The 10774-nt window shown below is 42.3% G+C and overlaps 1 protein-coding gene across 1 annotated transcript in view; it reads left to right on the top strand.

Annotated features, from left to right (window-relative positions):
• ubr5 (ubiquitin protein ligase E3 component n-recognin 5) overlaps positions 1-10774 on the top strand; it is a 47605-nt gene that overhangs the window by 15743 nt on the left and 21088 nt on the right. The window contains exons 12-33 of the mRNA XM_068569198.1: positions 18-128; positions 313-467; positions 786-903; positions 1063-1247; positions 1430-1539; positions 1966-2078; positions 2244-2390; positions 2531-2642; positions 2767-2921; positions 3011-3208; positions 3361-3571; positions 3867-3993; positions 4135-4286; positions 4947-5042; positions 8074-8197; positions 8335-8432; positions 8757-8914; positions 9405-9496; positions 9634-9780; positions 9964-10082; positions 10260-10386; positions 10536-10665. Of these exons, the coding sequence (XP_068425299.1) occupies positions 18-128; positions 313-467; positions 786-903; positions 1063-1247; positions 1430-1539; positions 1966-2078; positions 2244-2390; positions 2531-2642; positions 2767-2921; positions 3011-3208; positions 3361-3571; positions 3867-3993; positions 4135-4286; positions 4947-5042; positions 8074-8197; positions 8335-8432; positions 8757-8914; positions 9405-9496; positions 9634-9780; positions 9964-10082; positions 10260-10386; positions 10536-10665 (2985 nt within the window). The remainder of the gene's footprint in view (positions 1-17; positions 129-312; positions 468-785; positions 904-1062; positions 1248-1429; positions 1540-1965; positions 2079-2243; positions 2391-2530; positions 2643-2766; positions 2922-3010; positions 3209-3360; positions 3572-3866; positions 3994-4134; positions 4287-4946; positions 5043-8073; positions 8198-8334; positions 8433-8756; positions 8915-9404; positions 9497-9633; positions 9781-9963; positions 10083-10259; positions 10387-10535; positions 10666-10774) is intronic.

The following is a 10774-nucleotide window of genomic DNA, read 5'->3' as shown; positions in this document are numbered from 1 at the left end:
TTTGTCATTTGTTTCAGAATCCTTCTGTTCATCACCCGCGTGTATCCTTTCTGGGCCTGGCCAATGAGAAGATCACCTTATTGTCTGCCAATAGCATCAGAGCCACTGTAGCCACAGAGACCAACAAGGTAGATCATGATTGCTCCTCTTGACACAAGAACACGTGTGCTCAGCTTTGTTCTTGGTAGCAGAACTCGACCACAGCATAAGTTGTGTAACCATAAGATTGGCTGAAGAAATATTTCTAGAATGACTAATCAGCCATCCTACAAATATGTTTGTGCGCGCGTGTGTTTGTTTGTGTGTTTATAGGTGGCAACATGGGTGGACGACACACTGAGCACAGTGGCCTCTAAGCTGGAGCACAGTGCTCAGGCTTTCCCTGAGCTGCAGGGGGAGCATATGGTGTCGCTGCACTGCTGCGCGCTCTACACGTGTGCACAGCTGGAGAATAGCCTCTACTGGTGGTGAGAAAAGAAACAGTTTTTTCCATTAAACAACACTAAATATAATTCTAATTTTATGTTTTTAACAACATCATTGCCTCCTCAATGTCACCATAACATTGTTATCCTGCCAGGTGTAGCGGGAGCGTTCATCAAAGTCACACGCAAAACAATAGGTTATTACACTTTTCTCTTTCACAGGGTTATTGATGGGGAACGATTTTTTGTTTCGTCAGGTGCTATAACGTGACGTTTAAGCAATGGTTAGAATATGTCAATTAAATGTGACAATTGCCAGAGAAAGATACAAATGTCTAACTGCATGTCATCTGTCTGCAGGGGTGTTGTGCCTTTTAGTCAACGGAAGAAGATGCTTGAAAAGGCCAGAGCCAAGAACAAAAAGCCAAAGTCTAGCGCTGGCATCTCCTCGATACCAAACATCACCGTGGGAACACAGGTGAGACAGTCATTTGCTTGGACGTGTTATTATTTTGCATGTCAGTGTTGGACTAAGGACCTCTTCAATTTGAATGTTTATTATTGGTTTGTCGTCTGGTTTGAGCTCAGTATAAGCCTTGCAGTTTGTTTGAAATTAATTTGCCATGCCCTTCCTTAGGTGTGCTTGAGGAATAACCCCCTCTACCATGCCGGCGCAGTGGCCTTTTCTGTCAATGCTGGGATTCCCAAAGTTGGTGTCCTTTTGGAGTCTGTCTGGAACATGAATGACAGTTGCAGGTTCCAGCTGCGCTCCCCAGAGAGCCTCAAGAACTTGGAAAAGACCACCAAAACCCAGGAAATCAAGTCAGTTTAATTTAGAGTAAAACAGCTGGTAATTTTTGTATGTGAATGGTCGTCTATATTTTTATTTCATTACAATTCTATTTCATTACACTTCTAACCACAATTGGAAGACATGTATTTCAGTCCCTATGGGTACATAATGTTGCAGAATAACTTGAATGTATCTTTGTCCTAATCCATAGGACGGAAAGCAAGCCTGAGCTGGTGAAGACTGAGATGGGTCCCCCTCCCTCCCCGGCATCTACTTGCAGCGATACCTCTTCCATAGCTAGCAGTGCCTCGCTGCCCTACAGTAAGTCAGCCTCTCTTTCTCTCCCTCTTGACCTATAACTCTCACAACACTCCTCTTTATCTTCCAGGCACAGAACCAAATTATTCCTCACTCTGCACTTTCATTAGCCTTTTGACTTTGAAACAGATGGTGCACAGGCTTTTATCAGCAATTCTTTTTTTTCTTCTAACCCCTGCCTATTTTCTTTTTATTTATTTTTACCTACCCTTATCAGCTAGCTGTGTGTGTTGACAAGTCATTTTCCCTACTCCACCTGGTAATCACATCAAAAAATCATCAAAAATAATCACCAGATTATTTTTACTGTCTTAGTCAGGTGTATGATGTAGAACTATTTGTAAACACCAGATGTGAATACAAATTAAGTGCCATATCTTATTATTCTGTCATAAAGGACGAACAGTTAGTATGCCTTGCTACTTCCAGAGCGAAGGCGTTCCACCCCGGCTCCCAAAGAGGAAGAGAAGGTGAACGAGGAGCAGTGGCCGCTCAGGGAGGTGGTGTTTGTGGAGGACGTTAAAAATGTCCCTGTGGGAAAGGTGGGTGTATCTGAAATGTGGCAGTAGGTAGACATTCAATGTTTGCCACGGTGCTAATTTTTTTGGAATATTATATATTCAAGTCGGTGGCTACTTTCCGATCAACTTCATGTCCCTGGCTTGTTTTGAAATTTCACAATGTATGATCTTGATACTATGTTCCAGGTGCTTAAAGTGGATGGCGCATATGTTGCTGTGAAGTTTCCAGGGACATCCAGCAGCATGAATAACCAGACCGCTGCTGCTCCCACTGACTCCGACCCATCTTCACTGTTGCAGGACTGCAGGCTCCTCAGAATTGACGAGCTGCAGGTATAGGCCTCAATTTCTCCAATTTTCTTCATCTTGGTCTCAGTATTTTAGTATCAATGTAACTGTGCAGGTGTGAGAGTTTCTCCTCATGGTATTCATATTGATTTAACTTTTTGTCCCTTTCAATCCACTCCTGACAGGTGGTCAAAACTGGCGGGACTCCTAAAGTTCCAGATTGTTTTCAGCGCACCCCTAAAAAGCTTTGTATCCCGGAAAAGGCGGAGATTCTGGCTGTGAATGTTGACTCCAAAGGTCAGTCTTTGTCTTATTTTCTATGTTGGTGCATACTTGATATAGTTTTTCAATGTCCGTTCTTTTTCTTCTAGATTTTTGTACATTTGTTTTACCAACCCTTAAACATCTTTCTGTCCTGCAGGAGTTCACGCAGTGCTGAAAACTGGTAATTGGGTAAGGTACTGTATCTTTGACCTAGCCACAGGAAAAGCTGAACAGGAGAATAACTTCCCCACAAGTAATCTGGCCTTCCTGGGCCAGAGTGAGCGCAATGTGGCCATCTTTACTGCCGGACAGGTGAGATAATCTCCCAAATAGGTGACATATTTTTGCAGTTTTGGACATGCCGTAGTATATACAAATTTAAAATGTTATTTTTCTTCCAGGAATCTCCCATCATCCTTCGAGATGGAAATGGCACAATCTACCCCATGGCTAAAGACTGTATGGGTGGAATTCGAGATCCTGATTGGTTGGACCTGCCACCTATAAACAGCCTGGGAATGGGGGTGCACTCTCTGGCCAACCTCCCTTCTAATTCTACAATTAAAAAGAAAGCTGCTATTATTATCATGGCTGTCGAGGTAACCCCTTTATGCATACATTTTAAAAAAGAAAATATCTATTTTAGTGTGGCGTTTCTATTGCTTTCTAAAAATAAATCTGTAGAAACAGCTAAGCCGTCCAAATGAGCAATACTAATCAGTACGCCCTTCACCATCTTTGTGCCCTTCAGAAACAAACGCTGATGCAGCATGTGCTGCGTTGTGACTACGAGGCGTGCCGGCAGTACCTGGTAAACCTTGAGCAAGCTTTCCTGTTGGATCAGGGTAGCCAGGCCCTCGGAGCACTTCTTAATCATCGCTGTGATGGAAACCGTAACATCCTCCATGCTGCCGTCTCTGTGTGCTTCCCTGTTAGTAACAAGGAGACCAAAGAGGAGGAAGGTAAGCTGGTGCTTCAGAGACAATCGATGTCAGGAGAGCAAGCTCTAAAGTCAACATAATAAATGCTTCTAACGTTTGAGTGTGATCTCAAAAGTAGTGTATTTTAATTTTCCTTACTAGTCACATTTCTCTTCCCAGTGTCTCTTTGCCATTATTAGACAGTGAAAAATTGAAAAAAATACTCTCTTCTCCCACCCACTCCCACAAAGTTTAAGTTTAGAGTCTGCAGCTATGTCAGGTTAAATGCCTGCGTCTCTTTTCTCTATTCAAAGTGACCGTGCTGTTTTTATTCCAGAAGCTGAAAGGTCAGAGAGAAACACATTTGCAGAGCGTCTATCTGCTGTGGAGGCAATTGCAAATGCCATCTCTGTGGTCTCGAGCAACAGTTCTGGGAATAGGACTGGCTCCTCCAGCAGCAGAGGGCAAGTAACCCGTTATGAAGTTTTAACACACGACTCTCTAATAAGAATGGAATCTTTTTGCCTCCAATGTTGTAATATTATTTGAAAACAGCGGTGGTCTTAATTTCAGAGCCATACGTTATTCTTTTGTGCTGTCACCAGGCTTCGTCTGAGGGAGATGATGCGGAGGTCTCTAAGAGCAGCAGGTCTTGGCCGTCATGAGTCCGGCCCGTCATCCAGCGACCACCAAGACCCAGTGTCTCCACCCATTGCCCCGCCAAGTTGGGTCCCAGACCCCCCACCCATGGACCCGGGTCAGTGCTTTTCTGCAAGATTGTATAATTCAGATTAACTTTGTCTGCCTCTTGAGATCCCTTGCAGACAGAAATATGTCTTCAGTAAATAAATGGACTCACTGCTTTAGTGCAGTCGAGGTGTTACAGTGCAGTATTCAGCGAGATACGCAGACCTGCTTTCCAGTTTCTATCGCGCGTGTCTCACAAGCAGGGTAAGATGCACCACCAGTAGATAGATCCAAGTGTTACAGAGTCCATCAGGAATAGTCTCCAGTTACAGATTCTTCTTCTCTACAATTTAAAGTAGCGCAAACAACTTTACTGGGTGCATGCAACGTCACCTTAAGTACCGGAGTGTGTGTGCATGGTGTATTGCTCTCTGAGGAATCACACAGTGCCAGCTCACTGGCGGTCACTGTTTAACCGGCAGAGAGAGAGAAGAGAGAGATTAGCTATTATAAAATAGCTATAACATTGTGATTCTGTTTAGGCCAGCAGAGTGGTTGCCCTAGTAGGCAACCACTGCTTCTTACTGATACTTTGAAATAGCCCACCACACTAGTGCAACCCTTTTGTCTGTTATCTCTACTTTCTCTGTCTGATTTGAAGGATACGTTGCAGTGAAGTGTCTCTTAACTGAAGTGAAATCTACAAAGACTGTTTTTATTCAATCAACAGATGGTGACATTGACTTCATTCTAGCACCAGCTGTGGGTTCACTAACCACTGCCTCCACTGGAACTAGCCAGGGACCCAGCACCTCCACCATACCAGGTAAATAACATCTTCAGCATAAAGGAGGAACAAAAAGGAGCCGTGTCCCAAACCATAGTCCATACTGGTTTTACAGATATTAATAGTCCTCAAATGTTTTTTCCTAACATCCTTAATATTCATATTGTATATATTCGTCTTTCTTTGAAACTATTATACCACTATTATTTATGGTGGGGCGGCTGTATCTCAGGGGGATGAGTGGTCGTCCCGTTACCACAAGGTAGCCGGCTCGATCCCCAGTCCTCCCACAGCTCACACGTCGAAGTGTCTCTGAGCCTGACACTTAACCCCTCGTTGCTCTCCGGGCGCCTCGCGGGGCAGCCCACCGCCCCCTACTCAAGGATGGGTGAAATGCAGAGAAGAATTTCCTCAAGGGGATTAATAAAAGTGTATGTTTCTTTTTTTCTTTACTTTCTTATTTCAAACCTTCCAGCTATCAGCTGGAAGGTCTTCTGCTTCTTTTGTGTATTGCATTGTGGGAAATTAGTGTGTATCAACGGCACACACTACAATCTACTGGTTTGGTTTGACTACTTTCTTTTTGTCTTCTAGTGTAAACCTACCAAACTAAAAACCTGCTTAGAATCGTATATAGTATTGATTGCTTTTCGCTGCAAAATAAATGCATTACAATTAGGGCTGGGCAAAGTTGAAAAAATTTAACTATTAATCGCATTATGCGGTAAATTCAGTAATGAAGTTCAAACTCGTATATTGCGTGCTTTTTATTTTAATTTGATGTTATCAGAACAAGCTCTCTGGAGCAGTGGTTCTCAATTGGTCTGGCTCCGGGACCCACCATCACCCTTAATGACAAGCCGCGACCCAAATCGAGGAACATTCTCAACATCTCCAATGTATTTAATGAAAAGATAGTGCAGTTTGAACCTGAGATAGTATAGAGACAGTTGTGTTACATGCTAGGTGTGTGATGTTTGTGTGTATTGGTGTTAAAGGTGCATAACCAAACAATAAGATAAGTAACAGAACCTGAACTAACTCTGTGGGCCAGGTGCATAATGGTCACATGGGAATAAAAAACAATATCACTATACTCTAAAGGATTTACATTTTGGTGCCATGCTGTTGAATCACGCTCACAAACGTCTTCGTCGGTGAACGAGTGACGTAACGTCCCCTTGGTATCGGGCCGCAGAGATAGAATGAGGAAAAAAACCAAGGCCGGTTTTATTTTTTTTTTAAATGGCCGGATACATCCGTCTGAGCCTCTTGACATGTCAGAGGCTACGTGATAACGTTGCCCCAAAAAAGTTTCAAGTCTGCCGGAGTGGCGGTGTTCTGGATTAAAATCAAGGCAGAATGTCCTAAAATCGCCAAAAAGCTCTGAAAACCTGCAATAAACATCCAAACCACAAGTGTGAATACAGATCTCGATCAGTAGTGTTGAATGCTGGGTATGGAAACCATGAGTGTGAACACAGATCCCGAGGAATAGTATAAAAGTCAGTCAGTGATTTCTGAAATTTAAGTTCTAGAATCAATTTAACGTGTTCTGTGGAACGCAGAATGTAGCCGGGGCCGGTGATGTCAGAGGGAGGGCCGGCTAAAAACATGGAGGGACAACCCAGCAAAAAAAAAAAATGACACTGCGCTGCATGAAAGTCCCTTCAAAATAAAACCACAGGATTAAAAAAAAAGATTCAATTTAAAATAAATAAATAAATAAAATTTTCCAAGCAAAGCCCCGTTACTCATTAAAAACGGGTCCCATCAGTTGAGACCACTGCTCTGGAGCAACAAGTTAACATACATACATATATAGTTCATAAATCTGTTCTTTTTTTACCAGTAAAAAAACATTTGCATTTTATCAGGGAACAACATAAACAGTGTGTTCAGTAGTAAGGGTCCCTGTTAGAGACAAGTCACTCCTTCTTTTCCCCATGTTTAGTTTGTTGCTTACATTAAAATTGTATGTTAAAGACCAGCAATTGATTAACTTTATAGGAAAGCAATAAGTGCTTTTCATGTTTTCCAGTTCAGTTTTTCTTACTCAGTAAGAAAAGCTCAGTTTTTCTTATTCAGTGAGGAAAGTCCAGTCTGTGTTGGCGTGAACAAGTGCACTGAACATCTTCTAACGTGAGGAAAGTTGAGAACAGAAACTACATAACAATATGTGCTTTCACACACACAAATCACTTCAAAGTAAAAGCAGTGTCCTATTGCATTTATGGTATGCATCTTATTTATTCATTTTTTTAATGACCTCACGCGGGACGGACTGGAAGAGCCGAAAAATGCCCACGTCTGAACTATGCCGTTTGGAGTGACTTAAAGTGAAGCACCTGTGTATGGCAGTGAGAAGACCCTCTCAATCCAGAACAAAAAACAAAAACAGGCCGTTAACACATGACCAAATAATTATTCAAGGTGTAGTTGAAAAAGATGTTTTTAGTTTCCGATGGAAGATGTTGATGCTTTCTGCTGTTCTGAGGTCAATGGGGAGCTCATTCCACCATTGATGAGCAGTTTCAGTTGAGTGGCCTGCCTTGAATTCGGACTGGTGAAGGTCCAGAGGGAGACTCGCTCCAGAGTTTTTGAGAGAAAGGGAAGGAGAAAGACAGGTCTGTAGTTGTTGACTTCCGACGGGTTGAGAGTGGGTTTCTTCAGGAAATGGTTAGCTCTTGCCTCTAGAGAGTTTGGGTAGCAGCCTTCAGAGAGTTGGGGAAACAGCCAGTTGAGAGGGAGGCGTTTATAAAATGGGTGAGAAAGGGAATGTTATGTGAGAAAGTGCTATTGTGTTTTCACTAGATAATGTTGAAATTGCAGTTGTCTTGAAGCTTAAAAGGGGCAACGACAATTTCTAAAATGGAGTTATTAATTTGTGCTAGAATAATGTTGTAGAGAAGCAGAAAAAAGTGTCAGAGTTCTTTCTAAAGAAAGTTTTATGACATTCTAATATTCAGTATACCTTATCGCACTGGTACCCGTGTAAATTAGTCCTTCAGATGTCTTGTTTTCATACACTCGTGATCACCCATGTTTCATTGTCCTCTCCTTTTGACAGGGCCATCCACAGAGCCATCTGTGGTAGAATCTAAAGACAGGAAGGCCAACGCCCACCTTATCCTAAAGCTGATGTGTGACAGTGTTGTTCTAAGGCCACACCTACGGGGACTACTCTCAGCCAAGTATGTTTCTTAAATTCTATACACTCATACTTCCTCAGCGCTTACTGTAACAAAACTAATGCACTTTTATTTCTTTATCTTGTTTATTTTGCTTGTTTATCTGTCTCATGTGTGTCCTTGTTGATGATCTTTGACAGAGATGCCCGTGGAATGACCCCATTCATGCTCGGAGTCAGTGGGAGAGCCTACCCCGCAGCCATCACTGTACTGGAGGCTGCTCAGAAAATGGCCAAGGGTAAGTCAATAAGTCATCTTTCTTTTGTAAACTGGTTTGTTGTTTTAAAGGAGACTGTTAGGATTTCAAACCATGTATTAAAATGCCTGCCTAGTATTATGCACATTATACTTAAGTTTACATGACCTTTGTGAACAAAGTCTAAGAAAACCTCTCACCTTTTGGGAATCTGATGCCATTTAATGTAGGTGATTCAACAGTTGGGACATTAGAGGTTGACTGAGTAATGTGACTCTTGACCTCTTTAGCTGCCTTGCTTGTTGTAAACATGTTGTCACTGGCATTCCTCCTGTTTTCATATTTTCCTTCAAATGTCTAACACAGTTGGTGACCCGGGCATTGCGGAGAAGGAGGACGCAGACACTGTGTTTATGGAAATGATTTGCCCATTAGGGACCAACCCAGATGATTCGCCCCTCTATGTTCTCTGCTGCAATGACACCTGCAGTTTCACTTGGACTGGAGCTGAGCACATAAACCAGGTCAGCCCTAGAGGATATCATTACACCGAAATGAAAGGAGAAGCACTCACAGGCCGTACCCTGCTGTATAGCAGCATTAAACAATATCTATAAAGATGGGAATTTTCTTTGATAAGGTTCAAAAGACAGTTAGGTAGCTGAAAACGTGATTAGCTTAAAAAAAGGGTGCTCACAATAATATATAATTATTGCTACTACCAGGCCAACTTTCGTAGCTTCTTTACCTCATGAGTGTAACCTCACTCATTTTGCAGACCGTTTTTGTTCTTCTCTCTAATGTACATACATTAGAGAGAAAAACAAAAACTGTCTGCAAAATACAGGGTTCATGTGTTGAAAAAAGGGCGTTTTCCAGGCCTGTAGAACTTTTCGAAAAATGCATGAATTCAGAATGTTTTTGCATATAAAATTCTTTAAATGTATTTCTACAGATGTGTATGAACCTTGTCTAATGAAAATTTGCTCGTTTTTCCAATGACTTTGCATTTAGGATATCTTTGAGTGTCGGACCTGCGGTTTGCTCGAGTCCCTCTGCTGTTGCACCGAGTGTGCAAGGGTGTGTCACAAAGGACACGACTGCAAGTAAGTCCTAGTTTTGAGCGTTGGCCTCGTTAAATCTTTGTGAAGGGTTTTCATCTTTTTTACAATTGCTTTTCACCGGCTGCATTCAACACTAGGTTTGTACGTATCATCATAACTTTGTTTCTGTTCTTTCCCAGGCTGAAGAGGACCTCTCCCACAGCATATTGTGACTGCTGGGAGAAATGTAAGTGTAAGACCTTGATTGCCGGCCAGAAGGCTGCTCGTCTAGATCTGCTGTACAGGTTACTCACAACCACCAACCTGGTCACAACACCCAACAGCAGGTGAGGCCCCTCTTTCTCTGTGTGGCCTTGATCTTGTGTGTTGCGTAATTGTGTACCTAATAATTGGCAAATAACTGCAGGCATTTCCAACTTGACAATATTATTTTTTACACAGAAGGTATTTAATATTATGCAAGTGAGGCTGAAGTTCTGACAGATTTTTATTTTTATTCCCATCTGCAGAGGAGAGCATATATTACTGTTCCTAGTGCAGACTGTTGCCAGGCAGAGTGTTGAGCACTGTCAATACAGGCCACCACGCATTAGAGAAGACAGGAACCGCAAGGCAGTGAACGCAGAAGGTAGGTTCAGGATATTACTCAACTTTTATTCAAGATTATTTCCCCACTCACTTATTTCAGTACTAAAAGGGGTCTCGGGAGTGAAGGGAGAGGGGGGATCTTTAAAAATTAAATAAAAATGAATCCCTTTGTGGCATCTTGTGTATGACAACATTCTTCTTCTTTTCTTTCTTTTAGATTCTGACATGCCAGACCACGATCTAGAACCTCCTCGCTTTGCACAGCTGGCTCTTGAGAGGGTTCTGCAGGACTGGAACGCCCTGAAGTCCATGATCATGTTTGGCTCTCAGGAGAATAAAGACCCGTAAGTATTGCTGCAAAATGCCACCCACACCAATAGAATGTGGCTTTTAAAAAAGAGTTTTCTAGCGTGTAATTTAGTTTGTGGTGCTCAAAGAACTGAAAAGTCACAAATATTTTGTATTTTGAGTATTTCTGTTTTGTATGTCCTAGACTTAGTGCCAGCAGCAGAATTGCCCACCTCCTTCCTGAAGAGCAGGTCTACTTAAATCAACAGAGTGGCACCATTCGCCTTGACTGTTTCACCCACTGCCTCATTGTCAAGTGTGCTCCTGACATCACTGTAAGTCCAGTTTGTTTGTTTGCATCAGGAAGAAGACAATTGTTTTCCTCCTCGATTAATTATCGCCTCATATACCGTATTACTTGTTCATCAGTTTTGTTTTTTTATG

Source organism: Clinocottus analis, unplaced genomic scaffold, assembly GCF_023055335.1.
Source record: "Clinocottus analis isolate CAN_PGR_092001 unplaced genomic scaffold, fCliAna1.0.p SCAF_9, whole genome shotgun sequence".
NCBI classification, from domain to species: domain Eukaryota; kingdom Metazoa; phylum Chordata; class Actinopteri; order Perciformes; family Cottidae; genus Clinocottus; species Clinocottus analis.
The sequence above is the reverse complement of the archived record's forward strand: the minus strand, read 5'-3'. Positions and strand labels throughout refer to the sequence as shown.